The sequence below is a fragment of the Ctenopharyngodon idella genome, chromosome 20 (genome assembly GCF_019924925.1).
Source record: "Ctenopharyngodon idella isolate HZGC_01 chromosome 20, HZGC01, whole genome shotgun sequence".
NCBI lineage: Eukaryota > Metazoa > Chordata > Actinopteri > Cypriniformes > Xenocyprididae > Ctenopharyngodon > Ctenopharyngodon idella.
The window spans coordinates 28942916-28967778 of NC_067239.1; the positions used below are offsets into that span (position 1 = coordinate 28942916).

Here is a 24863-nt window from a genome sequence, read left to right on the forward strand (position 1 = left end):
AGGTATGTGAACAAGATCTTTGTATGTGTCCTTTTTATTTGTAAAGCTGCCCTTACGAAAAGTAACAAAATAAAATAAAGTTTTGATGTAATAAAACCATGTTTTTTAGTGGTTTACTTCCATTTGTATAACAACTGTTGTACTACAGGCACCATGTTTAAACTACGCCAGAGCGCGTACACACCTCACGCACCGGATACCGTGCGCGCACTCAACGCAGTTGGACATAGTGGTGTATTAGAGGTAAAAAATGATATAAATACTGTTCGGTTTCTCGCATAAACCGATCGTTTCGTGTCTTAGGACATCAATGTGTCGTCACGAGCTGCAGGGTTTAATTTGGATTTGTCTGCATGTTTTTTATACTCTCATAGATTTTGTTACCATTGACATGCATTATACGACTGACAGACTGCAACGGTTAGAGTTAAAAATCATGATTAGTGTTCTACTGAAGAAACAAAGTCACCTACATCTTGGATGCCCTGAGGGTAAGCAGAGAAACATCAAATTTTCTTTTTTGGGTGAACTATCCCTTTAAGAAAACATGTTAAACAAACCGAAATGAACAGTACATATTAAACGAACATAAACAGTAGCCTTAAATAGCCTATGTGGATCATTACATTATTATAGAATGGAAAACTTAGTGCGACAACACATTTCTGTATATTTCTCCTGAGTATGAGAATTAAACTCACAAGAGAACACACTGTAGCAACCTGGAAAGAGTTGGGTTTGGTTACAGCAACACTGTCTGAGAGAAAGAGACGAGAGAGAGAGAGTGTGTGTGAGAGAGAGAGAGAGAGCGCTGGAGCTGTTTGTTGCTGAGGTTCAGTGTTGATACTGACAGTCTTAACATGAAGATAATTAGAAAACCTTAAATGACACATGGATTGTTTACCAAAACTACAAGATGGAATATTTGCCTTTAACAGGAGTTATTGTTAATATTATTCAGTTCATTTTAGTTTTGTCCGTTTAAGAGCTTAGATTAACAGGAAATGTTAGTTTTTTGCCACAATAACAGTGGCAGCCTAACAAATCAAGTTTCCACCTGAATCAGGTAAGATACGATTTTTATTCAGTTTTTTACTTGTCAAATGTAGTAACATTACTAGCTTTTATCCTTTTTTATGGACTACTTATGATACATTTATGGTGCTTTTTGTTGTTGTTTTGAAACTTTACAGCTCATAGTTGCTGTTTTATGGCAAATTCTGTGTAGAAATCCTTTCTATTTTTGTGTTTTGTGGGAAAAGTAAAAGCATATGGGTTTGGAACATCATGGTGAATAAATAATAACAGTTTTTATTTTTTGATCGAACTATCCCTTTAAACCACTTTTATGTAGGCCTATTTAATCATATCTGTGTTGGTCTACTATTAGCCAACTATATTGTGTGTAGAAAAAACAATAAAAGTGTTTTTATAAGCTATTTGTGACCAGCAAATATGACATTAATTGCTAAATAATATTTTTTGTGGTCATGTGTAGTTTTTAAATATTGAATTATTAATTATTGTTTGTGTTCTAGTGGCATGATAATTTATGAAGAACATCTTCAAATTGTAAACAATTTGCTACTTCGTTATTGTTGTTATTAAAGGATGTGGAAGAGCAGCTCGAGATGTGTTTGTCATGGAAACGGAGCCGGAGATCATTAAGGAATGACAGACTGAACCTCTCCGGTGTGTTTCTACTCAAACCCGAGCGGAATAAACTCGGACAACCGTGATAGCAGTAGGCTATTACACGTAAAACTTCACTTGAGCTGCAGTATGTCGGCGAACGGGATTCAGGACCGTCCGGTTACCGTGACGGAGCCGCACAAGGGCGGTGGCGCGCACGAGATGACGGCGCGTGGGTCCTCTCTGTCTCTTCCGCGTTTCATGCGTCTTAAGTTTACACCGGAGTCTCTCGAGAAAGTTTATCAGACGTATTTTCTGCGTCAGCGGCAGGAGACGTTACTGGTGCTGATCGTGTTCGCAGCTCTGTTCAACAGTTATGTGATCATCATGTGCGCGGTTGTTTACTCTCAGGATAAACTGAACACGCTCGCGGTGGCGGCAGCTGGGCTGGGTTCGGATATTCTGCTCTATATTATGTCCCGGTTCCGTTTTCTGCCAGAGGCCGTGTCCCAGAGCCTCATGCCATACGTGCTGTGGCTGCTCATCACGGTCCACGTGCTGTGCTACTTCAGTTTGAACTTCGCGGGCTTTTACGCAGCCGGTGACACGGTTGGATGGCAGATATTCTTCATCTTCTCCTTCTTCCTCACGCTCCCACTGCCGCTCGCGCCCATCGCGCTCCTGAGCGCGCTCTCGTGCTGCGCGCACACGCTACTGCTGGGATTCACTGTAGCGCAGAGGCACCAAGATAAACTACAGTTAACAGTGCTGATCAGACAGGTGACACAAACACACTTACACTGGAAAACTTGTTTTGTTAGGTTTCATAGTCAGATACTCCAAAGCAGCCTACTTCAAATGCCAGGGACAAAAACTTTTTTGGAGTGATGATACATGTCATGGATCTGAATGGACTTCCTTGTACCATTGTATCACCAAAGTACTTTAATTGTAAAAATGAATACCATTTTTAGATATCATGGTATCACTTGCTTTCTAGACATGGTACCTTAATTTTACCATGGTGTTTATCAAATTTAATATTATCGTTACTGCCACAGTAAAGGGTAATTTCAAAATGGTACTTCACATGGTAACATATAAATTACATTAAATGATTTTTATTAAATTACAATATCTATAATTTTTATTTAATCTTATACTATAATTCTTTTTAATTTATAGTACTTTTTTATATATTTTTTTAATATAATTTACACATACATTACCATTCAGTAAGATGTTTTTAAAAAGAAATTGATACTTTTATTTAGCAAGGATGCATTAAATTGATCAAAAGTGACAGTAAAGACATTGATAATGTTACAAAAGTTTTCTAATTTAAATAAATGCTGTTCTTTTGAACTTTCTATTCATCAAAGTATCCTGAAAATAAATGTTTCCACAAAATTATTAAAGGGTTAGTTCACCCAAAAATGAAAATAATGTCATTTATTACTCACCCTCATGCCGTTCCACACCCGTAAGACCTTCGTTAATCTTCGGAACACAAATTAAGATATTTTTGTTGAAATCCGATGGCTCAGTGAGGCCTGCATTGGCAGCAATGACATTTCCTCTCTTAAGATCCATTAATGTACTAAAAACATATTTAAATCAGTTCATGTGAGTACAGTGATTCAATATTAATATTATAAAGCGACAAGAATATTTTTGGTGTGCCAAAAAAACAAAATAACGATTTATTATAGTGATGGCCGATTTCAAAACACTGCTTCAGGAAGCTTCGGAGCGTTATGAATCAGCGTGTCGAATCATGATTCGGATCGCGTGTCAAACCGCCAAACTGCTGAAATCACGTGACTTTGGCACTCTGAACCGCTGATTCGACACGCTGATTCATTATGCTCCGAAGCTTCCTGAAGCAGTGTTTTGCTTTATAATATTAATATTGAACCACTGTACTCACATGAACTGATTATGTTTTTAGTACAATGCAGGCCTCACTGAGCCATCGGGTTTCAACAAAAAATATCTTAATTTGTGTTCCGAAGATTAACGAAGGTCTTACGGGTGGGGAACGCCATGAGGGTGAGTAATAAATGACAGAATTTTCATTTTTGGGTGAATTAACCCTTTAAGCAGCACAATTGTTTTCATCATTGATAATAAAAAGAAATGTTTCTTGAGCAGTAAATCAGCATATTAGAATGATTTCTGAAGGATCATGTGACACTGAAGACTTGAGTAATTGATGCTGAAAATTCAGCTTTGATCACAGGAATAAATTACATTTTAAAATTAATGCAAATAGAAAACAGTTCCATTAAATTGTAATAATATTTCACAATATTACTGTTCTTACTGTATTTTTGATCAAATAAATGCAGCCTTGGTGAGCACAAAAGGTTTCTTTCAAACATTTTTAAAAAGTTTTTTTATTTTATTTAAATAATTATTATTTTTTTTATTTAACCAAACCTTATACTGTGGTATAATGATGCTGTCAGTCCCTAAACAGTGATTCATGACAGCAAAGGGTTGCTAAAGATAAACGTTTCACGTGTTTCATGTCATAAACATGGAGGTGGAGCTCACAGAAGGATCTGATGTAATGTGACGACATATATGTCAGGAAGAAACAGTTTTACATTGACGTCATAGGACAGTCTCAAGTCTCAAAAACGTCACTCAGACATCTATTTTCCATGTAAACAAACATGCGTTGCTCTGTGTTGCTGGAGTGTGTATATTTAAGCAGAAGTGACCTGAGTGTGTTGTTTCTTGTAGCTTGTGGCGAATCTGATGCTGTATTTTGCTGCAGTGCTGGTGGGCGTGATGTCATATTTCATGGCCGACCGTAAGTACCGCACGGCGTTCCTAGAGGCCAAACAATCTCTGGAAGTCAGTCTTACACTGAAGGAACAGGGTCAACAACAGGTACACACAAACATGCATTGCAAATACACATTTTACAACAAATTTTAGCAACAAAGACTGGATACTTAAGCCATGTCTGTGAGTGTGTTAGTAATGAACGTACAGAGATGCTCTAATTGGGCTCAGTGGTGGAGCTCTGCTCTGGGGCCCTTGTGTCCTGTTACCTGTTATTGGCACATCTGAGATGAACTAGAGACGAGGACACACTGTACACACACACACACACACACACACAGAGAGACAGAGCAGGTTGTGTTCTGTTGTCACTCTTATTGCGGTAATGAAGGAATTCCCCAGGCTGCTGTTATTGTGACAGCAGCGACATTAAAGACCCAAGAGTCCAAATTTGCCATCACACATTATTTTATGTTGGTCACACAGTACATACTAAGTTTTAAGAGCAGTCCTATATGTAAATTATATCTCATTAAATTGCTAATTAAAGGGATAGTTCACCCAAAAATGAAAATTATCCCATGATTTACTCACCTTCAAGCCATCCTAGGTGTATATCTTCTTTCAGACAAACACAATCAAAGATATATTTAAAAATATCCTGGCTCTTCCAAGCTTTAAAAATGGTAGTGAACGGGGGGGGGGCGTGTTTTGAAGCCCAAAATAAATGCATCCATCCATAATGAATATAATCCATACGGCTCCATTGGGTAAATAAAGGACTTCTGAAGTGAAGCGATGGGTTTTTGTAAGAAAAATATCCATATTTAAAACTTTATAAAGGGAAATAACTAGCTTCATTTATTTGATCAAAAATTCATTATTTTCATTTTAAATGTGAAATTAATTTTCTACTTTTTAATTTTCTTAAAATTCACGTTCTTGCGTTTTGAAGGCGGCGTGGCTTTGTAGAAGGTAGGGTGAAATCTCATGCTTTCAAAGATAGCTTGCTGTTTCTAGCCTCTCCGAAATTGCCTACCCTACCTTTAAACTAAATGAAAATGAGACATGTTGCCTTTGCAACTAGATAAAAAATTGTCTTTATACTTTGTGATGTGTGTGTGTGTGTGTGAGTCTTGGAAAAAAGGTAAAAAAGGAGCAAATCCACTCCTCTAGATGGCTTACTATCTTTTTCTTTTCTAAATCCAAAGGAAAACAGTAATTTCTGGCCCACTTGCTTCACAAAACTGAACAAACATCAAAACTGTTTTGAAACGGTTTTCCAAAACACTCATGCCATCTGCTATTGGTGACCCGCCCTAAACCTATACCATTGATCAGTTTTGCTATTTTGGAGCACTCAAACAAACAACAATGCTGAAAGCAGCATATTGTTTTATGGGGAAATCAACTTATAAATGGTTTAGTTGTCTCAAGAACTTTAAAAGGTTCACCCAAAAATGAAAATTCTGTCATTAATTACTTACCCTCATGTCGTTCCACACACATAAGACCTTCGTTCATCTTCGGAACACAAATTAAGATATTTTTGATGAAATCTGAGAGCCTTCTGTTCCTTCATTGACAGCTATGGAACTACCACTTTAAAGCGCCAGAAAGGTAGTAAAGACATCATTAAAGTAATCCATAGCCGCTTTTCCACTAAAATTACCCGGAACGATTTGTCCCAGGAACTTTTTTCCCCAGACCTGTTGCTGTCTGCGTTTCCATGCGGTCTAAAGTACCGTGAAGATTAAGTCCAGTGATGTAGGACTGTGCACAACTTTCCAGTTTCCGCTGGATTTCGTCCTCCGCATATAAGCTTAATAAAGCCTGAACCTCATCGTCGGTCCATCAGTCGTATTTTTTAAACTCCATTGTTGATTCGAATAGCAAACAACTCTTACTGCACACACCGCAACAGACTTTTAAAAATGGTGGTTGAAATAAAATGCTGTGTGAACTCAACCAATCAGCATGTTCAGCACCCAAGTCCCACCCCCGAACATTCCTGAACTTTGAAAAACTACTACCTCGTGAGCAGGGACTTTCTGAGGGGAAAATTTTTACCTGGAACTTCATTTAGACCCTGGTCCCTGTGGTCGAAACACTCTGAGTACCACCCCAAAGTCCCTAGTTCCTAGGGAAAGTTCCTGCGGTGGAAACACGGCTCCTGTGACTCAATTTTGTGAAGTGACCCGAGTGCTTTGTTTGAGCAAAAAAAAAAAAACATCATTTACCACTTTATTTGCAAAATATTAATCTCCAGCGCGCGTAAACACAACAGGCTTGCATCGTGGTGCTCTCGTGAACACGTGTTGGAGATTCATATTTTGTAAATAAAGTGGTAAATAATGTTTTTTTGCACAAACAAAGCACTTGCATCACTTCATAATATTGAGGTTAAACCACTGGAGTCACATGGGTTACTTTATTATGTCTTTACTACCTTTCTTGGGCTTGAAAGTGGTAGTTGCGTAGACTGTCAATGGAGGGACAGAAAGCTCTCAGATTTCATCAAAAAGATCTTCATTTGTGTTCTGAAGATGAACAAAAGTCTTACGGGTTTGGAAAGACATGAGGGTGAGTAATTAATGACATAATTTTCATTTTGGGGTGAACTAACCCTTTAATATCAAAAATGTTTTTTTTTTTATGCGACCTTTTACATTTTTGCTATTGAATTGGATTGTGTTTCTTAAATTTTTTTACTGTTTAAATTGTACAATTTAATGGCAGGTTCCCTTGTGACAACTTACCCCATTCACATCGACAACATGTTCCATTATTTGCTGTTAAGTGTTTCAGAGGAATCCTTAATCGCTGACACCAAACTATCTGTACTCTGGTTTTAATTGCTTTCTGTCAGCATCTCTTTCTGTCCGTCCTGCTCGTGTGGTCACATGGTCTCCAGATACCCCGTCAATCTCAGAATGCCATAGCAGCAATGGGGGCTTCTGGGAGTTGAGTGCATCCAGCCAATCAGAGCACAGCTGACGGGTTTAGCTCACTATGGCAACGGCATCAAGAGACAAATGTGCTATGATCAAACTCCCGAAATCCCACATCACTCTTCTGTCCGTGAACTAGAGCGAGCACATTAAAATGTTTCAAACATTAGATTCACCTGTTGACGCTCCAACAAATGGGAAAATACATCTGAATCTAGCAAAGTTTGCAAGGCTGCATTTATTTAATAAAAAATACAGTAAAAACAGTAATATTGTGAAATAAATGCAGCCTTGGTGAGCAGAAGAAACTTCTTTCAAAAAACATAAAAAAAATTGTAATGTTTCCAAACTTTTGGCAGGTATATTATATATATATATATATATATATACACACATATATATACATATTTGTGTGTGTAGGAGGAATTGTTGTTGTCCATCTTGCCGAAGCACATAGCAGATGAGATGCTTCAGGGCATGAAAAAAGAAGCCAATCAGAAATCAGATGCTCAGCAGTTCAACACCATGTACATGTACCGCCATGAAAATGTCAGGTAAAACATTAACTTTCCTCCCCTCTTGCTAAATCACTGCATGTTTTTTTATCTTGTCCTGTCTTTTATTACTAAGCTAATTTTCTCATGACGAGTGCTGGGATTTTGATTCGCCCCACTGATTCTTTTGAATCTGTTCACCAAAATATTCACCCAGATTTGTCCATTGATTCGTTCAGTACACTCAAAAAATATTTGCATATTTGTCAGTCATACATAAATGAAACAGTATTGAGAAATTGGTCCTTTGCTGAATATCTTGTTTCATTTAGATATACTTCAAATCACAGAAATAAAACAGGTTGTCATTTTATGTTGACTTAAAAATGGCTGACTTTTGTAAAAAGGCTAACTAATGTAATGATCTCTCTCTCTGCAGTATCCTTTTCGCAGATATTGTAGGTTTTACACAGCTGTCGTCTGCCGTGACTCCGAAAGAACTTGTCAAACTACTCAACGAGCTGTTTGCTCGCTTCGACAAACTAGCAGCAGTGAGTAAAAAACAGACATTGCATACATTTTAAATATGTCCACCTTGTAAAGAAAATACAAAAAAAGCCAAATGATAGAGTACAAATGCAAATGTTATGGGGAATTTGCGTGTGCATATAATCACCACTACTAAGGATACAAGAAACACTGACACTTCCATATGCACAGTTTTATTTGCTCTTATCTGGCTGTATGTTTTAACAGCAACACCATCAGCTGAGGATCAAGATTCTGGGAGACTGTTATTACTGTATCTGCGGTTTGCCAGATTACCGTGAAGATCACGCGGCCTGCTCTATTATGATGGGCTTGTCTATGGTGGAGGCCATCTCGTGAGTACATGCCTACTGGGAGGGGCTTTACCTGCAGTACCCAATCACTGGGTGTGGGCACGACTGTGCATGGGTTTTATCTGTAATATATGCCACCTATGAAAAACTTTTTTTAATCCACACTCCCACTGGAAGAGGCTTCCAAGAGTGGGAAGAGCTTTTGTGTGTTTATCTATAATATCTTTTTATTTAAAAAAACCTATGGGCTCTGTTCATACTATGCTGCTTAAAACTATATGAACCACCCATACACAGCTAAAACATGAGCAGAAAACAGTAAACTACAATGACAAACACAGATACTGGCAATCAGCATATGAATCTCAACAATGGTGACAAAATATTCAGACAATCAGATCAACTCTTGACATCACAAAAAGACAGAACAAAAACCACAGCAAAAAAAAAAGCAAATATTTAGAATTAAAGAAAATAATTTTGTTATGAGATTTCAATGACTGTCACTTTGTTCCTTTAGGAGATTTCAGTAGCATTCAGTTTCGTTCCTTTATGAGATCTCAATGACTGTCGGTTTTGTTTCGTTATGAGATTTCAATTATGGTCGGTTTTGTTTCTTTAGGAGCTCTCAATAGCAGTCAGTTTTGTTTCATTACGAGATTTCAGTGATGGCCGGTTTTGTGCGGTTACGAGATTTCAAAAACAGTCAGTTTTTTTCCTTTATGAGATTTCAATGATGGTCAGTTTTGTTTCGTCACAAGATTTCAATGACAGTCAGATTTTGTTCCTTAACAAGATTTTAATGACAGTTAGTTTTGTTCTTTTGCGAGATCTCAGTGATGTTCAGCTTTCAATGACTGTCAGGTTTCTGTTATGAGATTTCAATGACAGTCAGTTTTGTTCCTTTATGAGATTTCAATGATGGTCTGTTTTGTTCCAGTATGACATTTCAATGACGGTCGGTTTTGTTCCTTTACAGTATCTCAGTGACGGTCGTTTTGTTCCTTTATGAGATCTCAGTGACGGTCGGTTTTGTTCCTTTGGGAGATCTCAATGACGGTCAGTTTTGTTCTATTACGAGATCTCAATGACGGTCGGTTTTGTTCCTTTATGAGATCTCAATGACGGTCGGTTTTGTTCCTTTGGGAGATCTCAATGACGGTCAGTTTTGTTCTATTACGAGATCTCAATGACGGTCGGTTTTGTTCCTTTATGAGATCTCAATGACGGTTGGTTTTGTTCCTTTACGAGATTTCAATGACGGTCGGTTTTGTTCCTTTACGAGATCTCAATGACGGTCGGATTTGTTCCTTTACGAGATCTCAATGACGGTCGGTTTTGTTCCTTTAGGAGATCTCAATGATGGTCGGTTTTGTTCCTTCAGGAGATCTCAATGACGGTCGGTTTTGTTCCTTTAGGAGATCTCAATGATGGTCGGATTTGTTCCTTTACGAGATCTCAATGACGGTCGGTTTTGTTCCTTTAGGAGATCTCAATGATGGTCGGTTTTGTTCCTTTACGAGATCTCAATGACGGGTTTTGTTCCTTTACGAGATCTCAATGATGGTCGGTTTTGTTCCTTTACGAGATCTCAATGACGGTCGGTTTTGTTCCTTTATGAGATCTCAATGACGGTTGGTTTTGTTCCTTTACGAGATTTCAATGACGGTCGGTTTTGTTCCTTTACGAGATCTCAATGACGGTCGGATTTGTTCCTTTACGAGATCTCAATGACGGTCGGTTTTGTTCCTTTAGGAGATCTCAATGATGGTCGGTTTTGTTCCTTCAGGAGATCTCAATGACGGTCGGTTTTGTTCCTTTAGGAGATCTCAATGATGGTCGGATTTGTTCCTTTACGAGATCTCAATGACGGTCGGTTTTGTTCCTTTAGGAGATCTCAATGATGGTCGGTTTTGTTCCTTTACGAGATCTCAATGACGGGTTTTGTTCCTTTACGAGATCTCAATGATGGTCGGTTTTGTTCCTTTACGAGATTTCAATGACGGTCGGTTTTGTTCCTTTAGGAGATCTCAATGATGGTCGGTTTTGTTCCTTCAGGAGATCTCAATGACGGTCGGTTTTGTTCCTTTACGAAATTTCAATGACGGTCGGTTTTGTTCCTTTACGAGATCTCAATGACGGTCGGATTTGTTCCTTTACGAGATCTCAATGACGGTCGGTTTTGTTCCTTTACGAGATTTCAATGACGGTCGGTTTTGTTCCTTTACGAGATTTCAATGACGGTCGGTTTTGTTCCTTTACGAGATCTCAGTGACGGTCGGTTTTGTTCCTTTACGAGATCTCAATGATGGTCGGTTTTGTTCCTTCAGGAGATCTCAATGACGGTCGGTTTTGTTCCTTTACGAAATTTCAATGACGGTCGGTTTTGTTCCTTTACGAGATCTCAATGACGGTCGGATTTGTTCCTTTACGAGATCTCAATGACGGTCGGTTTTGTTCCTTTACGAGATTTCAATGACGGTCGGTTTTGTTCCTTTACGAGATTTCAATGACGGTCGGTTTTGTTCCTTTACGAGATCTCAGTGACGGTCGGTTTTGTTCCTTTACGAGATTTCAATGACGGTCGGATTTGTTCCTTTACGAGATCTCAATGACGGTCAGTTTTGTTCCTTTAGGAGATCTCAATGATGGTCGGTTTTGTTCCTTCAGGAGATCTCAATGACGGTCGGTTTTGTTCCTTTATGAGATTTCAATGACGGTCGGTTTTGCTGGGTTATGAGGTTTCAATGATGGTCAGTTTTGTTCCGTTACGAGATTTTAATGACAGTCGGTTTTGCTGGGTTACGAGATCTCAATAACAATCGATTTTGTTCCTTTAGGAGATCTCAATGATGGTCAGTTTTGTTGCTTTATGAGATCTCAATGACGGTCGGTTTTGTTCCTTTATGAGATCTCAGTGACGGTCGGTTTTGTTCCTTTACAAGATCTCAATGACGGTCGATTTTGTTCCGTTACGAGATTTCAATGACAGTCGTTTTTGCTGGGTTACGAAATCTCAATGACGGTCGGTTATGTTCTGTTATGAGATTTCAAAGACAGTCGGTTTTGTTCCATTACAAGATTTCAATGATGTTGTTTTATTCGGCTATGAGATTTCAGCGATGGCCGGTTTTGTGCGGTTACGAGATTTCAAAAACAGTCAGTTTTGTTCCTTTATGAGATTTCAATGATGGTCGGTTTTGTTTCGTCACAAGATTTCAATGACAGTCAGATTTTGTTCCTTAACAAGATTTTAATGACAGTTTTGTTGTTTTGCGAGATCTCAGTGATGTTCAGCTTTCAATGACTGTCGGTTTCTGTTATGAGATTTCAATGACAGTCAGTTTTGTTCCTTTATGAGATTTCAATGACGGTCTGTTTTGTTCCAGTATGACATTTCAATGATGTTCGGATTTGTTTCATTGCAAGATTTTATTGACGGTTGGTTTTCAAGATTTCAATGACAGTAATTTTTTTTCTGTTACGACATTTCAATGACGATCAGCTTTGCTCCATTATGAGATTTCAAGAACGGTCGAAATCTCACTTTGTTTCAGCCTGATTTTGTTTGAAATGACATCACATCAGTTCATTCTTCGATTTTGTTTGAAGTATATCGGGACCTTTATTATGAGATTTCAGTGACGGTCGGTTCTGTTCCACTTCGAGATTTTAATGATGGTTGGTTTTGTTCCTTTATGAGATTGGTGGTCGGTTTTGTTGGATTACGGGATCTCAATGACAGTCGTTTTTTTCCGTAATGAAATATCAATGATGGTTAAATTTGAAACAGTTCAAACTGTCGGTTTTGTTTAATTACAAGATTTTAATGATGGTCAGTTTTGTTCAGTGACAGGATTTCAACAACGGTCGGTTTTGTTCTATTATGAGATTTAAATGACAGTCGATTTTGAAACCTTGTTTCAAGTCCCACTCGGAGGGGGTGCGAGTAGAACCCAGAGGGCTTATACTTACAACAAAGCAAATGTTAATCTCTGAACATATTTTTGTAAAGTGTGTTGTGAACATGAAATGTAAATATATATTGTATAATATATAAATACATATACACTTCTGGTGATGCATGGATTAGTGTTTTATTATTATTATTATTATTATTATTTATCTATTTATCTATTTTTATTTTATTTTATTATTTTTTGTAAAAAGTGTTTTCATGTATGTTTGGTGGGAATTTTTGTTGCATTTAAGTTCTGATCAGCAGGGGTCGCCAGTGTGTGGTGTTTAAAATGCTTCAAAACAGTGAATAATTTTCCAAAGCAATTGTTTCAATTGTTTCGAAGCTTTGAAAAGCTTAGTTTCTCCCTTCCCAAGTGTAATGTATTAAAACATGGAAGCACTATCAACAATTCACCCTTTGCTGGGAGTTGGATTGACAGGCTATCTGACCAGTCATAATGCTCAATGTGCCGTTTTGTCTGACAAATTAATCAAACTGTAGAGTTAGTTGATGGACTTGTAACTGAGACCAGCTAGTGAGAACTGTGCAAATTGTAAACTTGCGCTAAAAACTGCGGTCTTTGGTGTTCTTGTTAGTGGGCCCGCCTCCCATGCCAGCAACCTGGGTTCGAGTCCCGCGGTTCAGACTGCACAGGTCACAGACATACATTTAAAACATGGTGTGTATTGAAATCTTTCTGTGGTTAGAAATCTTTTGTAACAATATATAATCTTTCCAAAATAGAAACATTTTGTAACAATATACACTACTGTTCAAAAGTTTGGGATCAGTCATTTTTTTCTTTCTTTTTTGAAAGCAAAATTAACAAATGTTATTCAGTAAAGATGCGATAAACTGATTACAAGTGATAGTAAAGGCTTATATTGTTAGAAAAGATTTCTATTTTGAATACATTTTTATTTTTAACATTTTATTCATCAATGAATCCTGAAAAAAGTAGCACAGGTTCCAAAAAATATTAAGCAGCACAACTGTTTCCAACTGTTAATAAATCAGCCTACTAGAATGATTTCTGAAGGATCATGTGACACTGAAGACTGGAGTAATGGCTGATTAAAATTCAGCTTTGCATCACAGAAATAAATAATATTTTACAATTAAATTATATTTTATGTTTAAATTATATTAAAATAGAAAACCATTGTTTTAAATTGTAATAATATTTCACAATGTTACTGTTTTTCTGTATTTTTGATCAAATAAATGCAGGCTAGATGAGCATATGAGACTTTTCAAAAACATTAAAAATAGTAATGAAAAAAAATAGAGTGCTTCCATGTAAGTTGTAAGAACTAATTAAAGTAGTATATCATTTGTGATGTGAAACTAACTAACTAACTGCATGGTATGTGATGTAATTTAGGGATTATTTTTGCCCCCGGGTTACACCCCTTATTTTGTGGGGTTTATTTGAACCCTTTATTCAGTACAGTTTATGGCGACTGTACTGGGGCGTTGGGCGGTATGTGATGTATGGACTATTTTACACCAGGGTTCCACCCTTTATACAGTACAGCTTATTGCGACTGTACTGGGGCATTAGGACCCACTCAGGCCACAGGTTGATCAGACCCACTGACCACTCTAACACCTCTTCCCGCAGCTACCTAGTCTCTCAGGAGGTTTCCCATCCAGATAGAGATTGGGCTCAACCCTGCTTAGCTTCAGTGGGCGTGCAGGTGAAAGCTTCAAGTTGACCGCTGCAGGGCTTCTCAAGCATCTTTCCAACCATAGACCCTCTTACGAAGAAATATAAATCTCAACAATGGTGACATGCTTCATGCTGCAGTGCATTCTATTTGGGACAGCTAATGCATTCTGTTTTGGACAGAAACAAGATTATTTTTCTTAACCCATTGGCAGATAATTTTATTTGTTTTAAGAAAAAACTTAATTCATTCTAATTTTTTATTTCCAGAAAACAAGAAGAAAAAATATGTCAATTTATTTAGTAAAAGCTTTTGGATTTAAGTATTTTTAGATATTTAGACTGGAAACAAGACCAAAAAAATGTTTCAGTGGCCTATACATTTACATTACAAACCCTGTTACTACAACATGAGATCATGCTATATCACAGTAATCAGTTAGACTAAAAAACACAAAAGCTATTCTACACACAAAGACATCAAGAATCAGGCACATGAATCTCAACAATGGTGACAATCAAAAGTGTCATGCCGCAGTGCATGCTGGGAACAATAGTACAAAACTCCCAGCATGCATCACAGCATGAATAAATTATGCAGCCGAATTGTCCTATTATTTTCTTTAATTCTAACTTTTTGCTTTTATTTTTTGCTGTGGTTTTTGTTCTGTCTTTTTGTGATGTCCAGAGTTGATCTGATTGTCTGAATATTTTGTCACCATTGTTGAGATTCCTACGCTGATTGCTCATATCTGTGTTTGTCATTGTAGTCTATTGTTTTCTGCTCATGGTTTTTTTTCTCTCTCTCTTCCTCTTCTGATTTCTGAAATACAGTGTTGTTTCATGTTGCAGTAAAGCAGGGATTGTAGTTTAAATGTATTTATAGCAATTATTATATTCAAATGATGTCAGTGATTCAGGTTGTTTCACAATAATTATAGAATCATCATCTGATCTCATTTCAGCTTTTTTGCTACTGCAAATGTGTTTGACAAACACACAGTCACATCAGTCAAAGATGACAAGCATATTATAATAGTTAAGAGCCCAACTAATGGAAACACCAGTCACTATTATGGTGACTTCAAATGAAACAAACATGAGCATTAAACTTCTGTTAATTCTCAGTAAGTACTTCTGTAGATGAATGACAGAAATAAAGTCAATCTGGTTAGTAATATGTGAAGCTGTAATGATGTTTGTGGAGTTGTTTAATCCTTCTCTGCTGAGATCTTGAGAGATTTAATGTCTTTTTTTTATATTCAGCTGATTTCATCTAAAGCTGTGGCTGAAGTCAGTTGTAGCTCTTGTATTTCTGTTTGTCTCTATTTTCTGTTCTCTTCTTTCTTTTAGTGATTCTTCTTGTTAACAGGCTTGTTAACGCTGAGATGATTCTATAAATGATATATAAAGATTTTGTGGCTCAGATAAGATCCAGTTCTGGTTTATTTCTTTGCTCTTGGCTGACATGTGGCATTGTTATGGCCTGCTTGTGGCTCAGATGTGGGCCAGATTTGGCACAAAGTTGCTATCTGGGAAGTTTCATTTGGAACTCATTTATAGAGTTATTTTTATTAAAAATATATGTTGATAATGATTAAACACTTCAGTGCCCTCCAAAGGCACCATTTTAGGTAGCCTATATAAAGGGATGGATTGTATGTGTGTGTGTGAGAGAGAGAGAGTCTGGTGGTCACTCCAATACTACAATGATATAAATAATTTAATGAATAATGCTTATTTTACTACTCTTTAAACCAGTAAATAAAAATGTTTAAGGCACAGTTTTAGGCATTTTATAATATATATATATATATATATATATAAATATATATACACACACAAATATGAAAAAAATGAAAATACTAATTAAAAGAGTAAGTAAAGAATAAGTAAAAGAATATTATTATAGATTTTATAATTGAATAAAATGAATTAAACAACTATAAAGAAGACAGTCCAAATGGCTTATATGCTTCTGACCTGTGTTCAGCTACGTGCGTGAAAAAACTCAGACGGGAGTGGACATGCGTGTAGGCGTGCACACGGGTACCGTACTGGGTGGAGTCCTGGGTCAAAAGCGCTGGCAGTTTGACGTTTGGTCCACTGATGTTACCGTGGCAAACAAGATGGAGTCAGGGGGAATCCCTGGGTGAGATCAACTAAAATCTGTTACAACTGAATTAAAACAATTAGTTTCTTCTTGAATTACAGTTTGAATGACTCTCTTTCTGCTGCGTTTGCAGGCGTGTGCACATCTCTCAAAGCACAAAGGACTGTTTGCATGGTGAGTTTGAGCTGGAGGAGGGCAATGGAGGAGAACGCTGCGAGTATCTTCTGGAGAAAGGCATTGACACATACCTGGTGTTGGTGTCCAAAGAAACCCCCAAAACAAACGGAGTGACCAACGGCACAGTGAGCATCATGAGCTTCATTCTAATTCTCTGATCTTTTGTTCTCATCTCAAACTCAACTGAAACTTTCTTCAGGTGATCAACACCACAGAAACCAGCGGCAGCAACACATCAGTAAAGAACATACCTGAGGAGTCAGAAACACAGGTTAGATCTATCTATCTATCTATCTATCTATCTATCTATCTGTTTGTCTATCTATCTATCTATCTGTTTGTCTATCTGTCTGTCTGTCTATCTATCTATCTGTTTGTCTAACTGTCTATCTGTTTGTCTATCTATCTATCTGTTGTCTATCTATCTGTCTGTCTGTCTGTCTGTCTGTCTATCTATCTATCTGTTTATCTATCTATCTATCTATCTATCTATCTATCTATCTGTCTGTCTGTCTGTTTGTCTATCTGTCTAACTGTCTATCTGTTTGTCTATCTATCTATCTATCTATCTATCTATCTATCTATCTGTCTGTCTGTCTGTCTGTCTGTCTATCTGTTTGTCTAACTGTCTATCTGTTTGTCTACCTATCTATTTATCTATCTGTCTGTCTGTCTATCTATCTATCTGTCTGTCTGTCTGTCTGTCTGTTTGTCTATCTATCTATCTGTTTGTCTATTTATCTGTCTGTCTGTCTATATATCTGTCTGTCTGTCTGTCTATCTATCTGTTTGTCTAACTGTCTATCTGTTTGTCTATCTATCTATCTATCTATCTGTCTGTCTGTCTGTCTGTCTGTCTATCTGTTTGTCTATTTATCTGTCTGTCTGTCTATATATCTGTCTATCTTTCTTTCTATCTCTGTCTGTCTGTCTGTCTGTCTGTCTGTCTGTCTATCTATCTGTTTGTCTGTCTATCTATCTGTCTGTCTGTCTATATATCTATTTGCCTATCTGTTTATCTATCTATCTATCTATCTATCTATCTATCTATCTATCTATCTATTTGTCTGTCTGACCTGTGTGTGTGGTTTCTCAGCGGCTACAGTTGGCCAGTATGACAGATGAAAGGATGGAAGTCGAGCATCTGAACCATCTGCTGAATAAAGCTCTGCTGGAGAGAGAGACAGAGGAGACGTAATGACTGTTCATTCTTATTTGAACCCAGTGATTTAGTTTTTATGCTCCTGTCTCACATCACCATCTGTCTCTCAGTCTGGAGGAGAGGAAGACGGCTCTTCTCTCTCTGAGGTTTAAGGACTCTGATCTGGAGTCTCGTTACTCTGCAGAGAAGGAGAGACAGACAGGTGTTGCTTTCAGCTGCTGTTGTGTGGTTCTGATCTTCACCTCAGCCATGGAAATGCTCATAGATCCACAGTGAGTGAAGCTCATGAATAATGAATTACTTACATGATAAATGGATTGTTCATGTATTCATGTAACATTTTATCAAAATTGACACTTCTGGTGTGTAATGTGCTTGATTTCTGACAGGTTGATTGTGAATTACGTGACTCTGGCTGTTGGTGAGCTGTTACTGCTGATTCTGACTCTGTGTTCACTAGCGGCCGTCTTTCCTCGAGTGAGTTCGACCAAAGACTTCCTAGGAAAGGACTTTGGTTCAACATCACAGCAGTAGATGATTGAGTGAATTTCACGACAACATCTTTGGGTCATAACCAAAATCAAAAGAAAAATGAAATTACGTTTTGCATGTTAATTATTTTTATTTTGGGGTTAAATATTAGTCGGATTTGTTCACACTGGAACATTAAAATAAGCATTTGCGCAGCCGCTGACCCAGAGAAAGCAGTTATTATGTATAGGTATGAAACTGCTTCATAAACAGTCTTTTCAACTACACAGTATCATTATTTCTGTGTTACAAATATTCATATTATCACAGAAGTACTGAGATAAAAGTTTATAGTTTGGATATAAACATTGATGTTTACGGTAGCAATCAAAATAGAGCAAATCACCTTGTGAAAGTAAATTGGTGCTACAATTAACGATTTAATCGGTTACATCGTTACGCCAGTAGGTGGCGACAAGTGACTGTTAAAAAAATGTATTTGACTTTGAATCATTGTCATTGATTCGTTCAAAAATGCTGATTAATCCAGTAATGAAAAAAGTGAAGTATTTATTTATCAGTGAGTCGTTGAATTATTCATTCAAACTGTTTTTTTTTTTTTAAATAATTCATTCAGATTAATTAAATAGACTGCAGCAATTCATATTTTGTCAGAACATCTAGTAAATTAAATGTTGTTTTGTTTGGTTGTCTGTTTAGAATCATGGGAAAGTCGTAATCTTTGTTTGAAACAAAAAATTGTGATTCTCAATTTATCCAGAATCGTGCAGCTCTACTTTGTATATATATAAATATTTTATATATTTAGTATTTTATCTATATGCTATTGTAGTATTTATTAATATTTTTTCATGTTCGGGTTGCAGTAATTCAACAAAACAGTCTTGAATCAGTCCAGAATCCAAAAGGAAACACTCAAGAGATCACAGGAAAAAGCTAACAAAACAACCATGTAAAACTTAACAACAAACAACACAGAGCCAAGAACTGTGTGAACTCAAGACTTAAATACACATAAAGTAATTAACAGAAATAAGAACAGGTGTGGAACTAATGAGTAACTATGGAAACTAAGGCTGTGTACAAAATCGCTGTTTAAGGGTATAGGGCTGGATTCAGAGGTGCCAATTCATGTGTGAAAATGATTCTTCATGCTCCCTCCTATACCATATATATCTATTTATCTAGCTTGCATTTATTTTTATTTCAGTTTTAGTCATTTTAACACTTCAAGACCATCCGTGTGTGTATCAGGTCTTTTCCCGGAGGCTGGTGTCCTTCTCGCAGTGGATCGACCGCACACGTTGGGCTCGTAACACATGGGCCATGGCCGCCATATTTGTTCTAACCATGGCTGAGGTGGCTGATATGGTGAGATAAGAAACATTTCAACTCTTTCTCATTATTCACTGTGATTGGCATGTTTGTAGGATGTCATGCACCCACAAAAGCCTTTTTCTTGTCATTTTTCTTTAGCTGAGCTGTGTTCAGCCCCCCCTGTTGCTCCTGAACTCCACTTCCGGCCTGACGCTCGAGGCTCTGGGTGACGGCGGATGTGCCGAGAACCCCAAACACTACGGATACATATCAGTGCTGTCTCTCGTGGCAACCGTGATGCTCGTACAGCTCAGCCATGTCGTCAAGCTGGCGCTCATGTTGCTGGTTACCATAGTGACAGGTGCCGTAAACATCCACAGCTGGATGTACATTTACGACATCTACGATTTTATTCGCTACCTGGACTACAGGTGAGTCAAGCTCAAATGAGCTAAATTTACACAGAAAGGAGACAAATGACATTGATTTAATTAAATACTGCACAGTGCTTTTTATAGTGTATTAGTGATAAAAATTATAGCGTTTAGTGATAAAAAGCAAGTTTTGTGTTAGAAATGCCGCTCACAAAAGTGGAAAAAGTTGGCTAATACCTGATTTTTCATTATTTTCTGTGGCTCTTCAGGTATTCGGTGGTTCCCACTAGATATCTGCTGACCATGATGATTATCATCATGATGATGAGTTTTTACTACTTTGCACGCCACGTATGTTCGACAACAGCTTAAAAACTCACGTTTATTTCCTTTCCTCTGTTTTTATAGTTATTAGCATGCTAATTCTTGTTCCTCTCTCTCAGGTGGAAAGACAGTCCCGTAAGCTGTTTCTGTGGAAGGTTGAGGTGCACGAACAGAAGGAGAAAGTGTATGAAATGAGAACATACAATGAGGCGCTGGTCACTAACATGCTTCCTGATCACGTGGCCAAACACTTCCTGGGCTCCAAGAAGCGCGATGAGGTATGGGAGTATATTCCTCAATCATGACAGAGTAATGGGTTTAGTCCTTAAAGGGATAGTTCACCCAAAAATGAAAATGATCCCATGATTTACTCACCCTCAAGCCATCCTAGATGTATATGACTTCTCTCTTCCCAGCTGTATAATGGTAGTAAATGGGGCGTGAGATTTTGAAGCCCAAAAAAGTTCATCCATCCATCATAAAAGGAATCCATACGACTCCAGGGGATTAATAAAGGCCTTTTGAAGCAAAGTGATGGGTTTTTGTAAGAAAAATTTCCATATTTTTCACGCAAGTTGACTTGCGTATTCCGTCTGCCGAAAGCTGGTAGTTTATAAAGTTGGATATTTTTCTTACAAAAACTCATCACTTCACTTCAGAAGGCCTTTATTAATCTCCTGGAGCCATATGGATTACTTTTATGATGGATCGATGCGCTTTTTCAAAATCTCACTACCATTATAAAGCTTGGAAGAGCTAGGATATATTTTAATATAACTCAGACTGTGTTCGTCTGAAAGAAGACAGTCATATACACCTAGGATGGCTTGAGGGTGAGTAAATCATGGGATAATTTTCATTTTTGGGTGAACTATCCCTAAATGTGCATATTAATGTTTTTTTTGTCTATTGCAGGAACTTTACAGTCAGTCGTATGATGAGATCGGCGTGATGTTCGCCTCTATTCCCAACTTCTCTGACTTTTACACAGAGGAGAGTATAAACAACGGAGGGATAGAGTGCCTCCGAATCCTTAATGAGATCATCTCTGACTTTGACAGTGTGAGTGTCTCTTGTTCTGTGTTTATTTATATACCTCATCATTTGTTCAGCAGAAATTCTCTTTAAAATCATAAAATGTGTTTTTTGACTCTGAGTAGCTGTTGGATCGCACAGAGTTTCGCCACATTACGAAAATCAAAACCATCGGAAGCACATACATGGCTGCATCAGGAGTGACGCCGGAGAGCAACACTAACGGATACGCCGACCGCAAGGTGCACACAACACACTCTAGAGCACATAATGCTTACACCAATGGAGTCTGTGATACTGACAATGATGATGGTTATGATGATGATAAAGATTTGTGTGTGTTATACAGATAGAGGATCAGTGCATCATGGAGCGCTGGCAACACTTTGCTGATTTGGCAGACTTCGCGCTGGCTATGAAAGTCACACTTGGAAACCTAAACAAACAGTCATTTAATAACTTCATGCTTCGCATAGGTCAGCAAACAGAACTACAGACCTATGTTACTTTTGGAAGAGTATATATATATATATATATATAGTAGTCAGCATTTGAAGTGGATCAAAAAAGTTCATCAAAGTTGTCCTAAGAACTAAGTTGTTTTAAGAAGAAGGTTTTAGGACAACTTTAATGAAAGGTTTTGATCCACTTCAAATGTTGAGAACTGTATATATACATATATATATATATATATATATATATATATATATATATATATATACATACACACACACTTTTTTTGTTCCCCATGAGGAAAACAGCTTATCATACTAAATCATACTAAATTGTGTGGGTTTTTTTATTTATGTAAAAATGCTGAAAGTTTTCTGTGATGGGTAGGTTTAGGGGTAGGGTAGGGGGAGAGAATATACAGTTTGTACAGTATAAAAATCATTATGTCTATGGAAAGTCCCCATAAAACATGAAAACCCAACATGTGTGTGTGTGTGTGTGTGTGTGTGTGTGTGCTTGTTTATATAATTTATACACACATTTGTATAATGACATGGGTATTACACTGGTATTACAATGTAAATGTAATAAATGTGGTTCATAAGGACATTTCCTGAGTCCTCATGATTAAAATGGCTTAAAAACATACTAAGCAATGTTTTATTAAAAAGTAAAAATGCAGAAAGTTTTCTGTGATGGGTAGGGTTAGTGTGGAGGGATAGAATATACAGTTTGTACATTATAAAAATCATTATGCCTAAGGAATGTCCTCATAATGATAGGTGCACCAACATGTGTGTGTGTGTGTTTTATTGTCAGGTCTGAATAAGGGGAGTGTGTTAGCTGGAGTGATTGGTGCACGCAAACCTCATTTCGATATCTGGGGAAACACTGTGAACGTGGCCAGTCGTATGGAGTCCACTGGTGTTATGGGTAATATACAGGTGATATATATTTTTTTTATTTCTTTATTATTTTTTTTTAAAGTAAATATTTATAATTAAAAAGTTATTTAAAACTAACTGGCCAGTATAGCTATAAATTATATTTCAATATTTTTCAATTTTTAATTTTAAGCCTATTGACAACATATTGTCAATATTGGCATGTTTTCCACTGTTTTTCATCATTATTTATATGCAGCACCAATATATATATATATATATATATATATATATATATATGCACATATAAAATTTTATATAAAATATATAAATATTATATTTATAATTTTATATATATATATATATAAAATTTAAATTGTTTTTTGTTTTAGTGATTTAAATAAATCATTGAATCAATTTTAAAACCATCTGAAATGATTCACAGAAATGAATTGAACTTCCCATCTCTAATGCAATTTTTGCAACATAAATGTCATTTAGAGTTTTTATTCTAACATACTCACACTTGCATGCAAACATGCGAACTTACATGCAAAACCAGCCTAATAGTACTGACTTTAAGGAACATATAATAAATATTAAATGTATCACTCAGCGCTAACACAGATATCTGTGTTTTTATGGTGTTGGTGCTCCCCAGGTGGTGGAGGACTGCTATAACATCCTGAAGGAGTATGGTTTCCGTTTCGTCAGAAGAGGACCCATCTTTGTAAAAGGAAAAGGAGAACTGCTCACTTTCTTCATGAAGGGCAAAGACAAACCTGTCGCAAAGACAACCGCGGTCTCTCTCCCACATCAAATACTAGACAAATCCTGAGAGGAATGAAGAAGACTAGGACATTGACACTTTATTTTATATTATTTTGAGACCTTTCCACTTTTTTAATATAAAAATGGAAAGGGGACAGTGAATTATTGAGGAGAGAGGAGACACAAACCTGTGTCTCCCAAATGAGCACGACAGTTCAACATGTCTGCAGCACATGCACTACCCAGCAGCTCTGAAACAGATACATTTTTAAAAAACAAATTCAGAAGCATCCACAGCCAAAGGTTGAAAGTACATCTGGTCTGTTGTGTTTTCATACTTTATGCACATTCCCTCATTAAAAAAGCTGATAAAGAACATATGTGTCCATATGATAAGGATGGGCAGGGCACAAAATTACAGTAAACTATGAAATGTCATTTGTAATTATTGAACATTGTATTGTTGGCTATATCAAGCACATAAAAAGAAGTGTGAAGCATAAAATAGACCATGATAAAAATTCTTTAATATTAATTTGTGGACACAAACACACAATCAGGAGCTAAACAGCACTACTCAGAAACTTTCAGATTAAAGGACATACACAGACGACATATACATTTTTTGAACAGAACATGGAAAATGTTGTATCATTCATTATTTTATATTATGAGAGCATCAACAGAAGGCAGAGAGTTTTATTCTATTTTTATTTTACATATAGCTTATACATCACACTAAGACGTGTAGTCAGCATGTTTTTTTTTACTGAAGCAAATGGCATTTTTAATAGTCAAACATCTCCAGGTCAATAGCTCAACCCCAGCAGGCTGTCTAATATTTTATTGCTTTTTTATAAACATATTTCAGTCATGACATTCAGTTTGTCTTGTGTATATACTATGTGAAACTCCTGGTTATAGATTGTTATGGCTCTCAGAATGTGTGTGGATTTTTTTGTAGATTTAGCAGCTTTTTATGCCATTCTCAGTGTTTTATTGTTTGACCAAATGAGAAGAATGATTTAATGACTCTTGAGCAGGCACATTAAACAGAGCCAAACTTTAGTACCTTCTTGTTGAATTTTAATTGTCCAATAAAAACCTTAGTTGGGAAATAATTGTAACTAGATAAGTAATGTATAAAACAACTTAAGAAGACTTGGCATTTGAAGGTTATAATTCTTGAGTAACTTGAAAAATGTGAAGGTTTTTGTCTTAAGTAGACTGGATGCTATGGTAGCCTGTAGAAAGATAAGTTGGATTGATTGATTGATTGATCATGAAAGGATGTGGTTACATGGTAATTGTACGGACTTATCAACCAAAAACAGGTTTATAGATTTTTAATAGGCCCACTGTTCTGGTTATCTGTTCCCTGTAAACTTTATATAAATTATCATAATTGTTGAAGAA

The 24863-nt window shown here is 36.8% G+C and overlaps 1 protein-coding gene across 1 annotated transcript; it reads left to right on the top strand.

Annotated features, from left to right (window-relative positions):
* Nucleotides 1–1380: 1380 nt before the first annotated feature.
* Nucleotides 1381–24515, top strand: LOC127501758 (adenylate cyclase type 3-like). Its single transcript, XM_051873894.1, has 20 exons — nucleotides 1381–2412; nucleotides 4384–4533; nucleotides 7800–7933; nucleotides 8313–8424; nucleotides 8630–8757; nucleotides 16339–16497; nucleotides 16592–16760; nucleotides 16835–16906; nucleotides 17732–17829; nucleotides 17908–18069; nucleotides 18187–18274; nucleotides 19544–19660; nucleotides 19766–20037; nucleotides 20250–20331; nucleotides 20424–20582; nucleotides 21220–21366; nucleotides 21465–21581; nucleotides 21689–21815; nucleotides 22612–22736; nucleotides 23338–24515. Exons 1-20 carry the CDS (start codon nucleotides 1783–1785, stop codon nucleotides 23512–23514), a joined length of 3225 nt encoding a protein of 1074 aa, XP_051729854.1. The 5' UTR covers nucleotides 1381–1782; the 3' UTR covers nucleotides 23515–24515.
* Nucleotides 24516–24863: the final 348 nt, after the last annotated feature.

What these genes read in the sequence shown, in the direction of transcription:
- LOC127501758 (XM_051873894.1), top strand. Translation starts at nt 1,783, where the DNA reads ATGTCGGCGAACGGGATTCAGGACCGTCCGGTTACCGTGACGGAGCCG. An exon ending in TACCGCCATGAAAATGTCAG is followed by an intron (nt 7,934 to 8,312) that starts GTAAAACATTAA and finishes CTCTCTCTGCAG; the next exon opens with TATCCTTTTCGCAGATATTG. An exon ending in GTGTTATGGGTAATATACAG is followed by an intron (nt 22,737 to 23,337) that starts GTGATATATATT and finishes GGTGCTCCCCAG; the next exon opens with GTGGTGGAGGACTGCTATAA.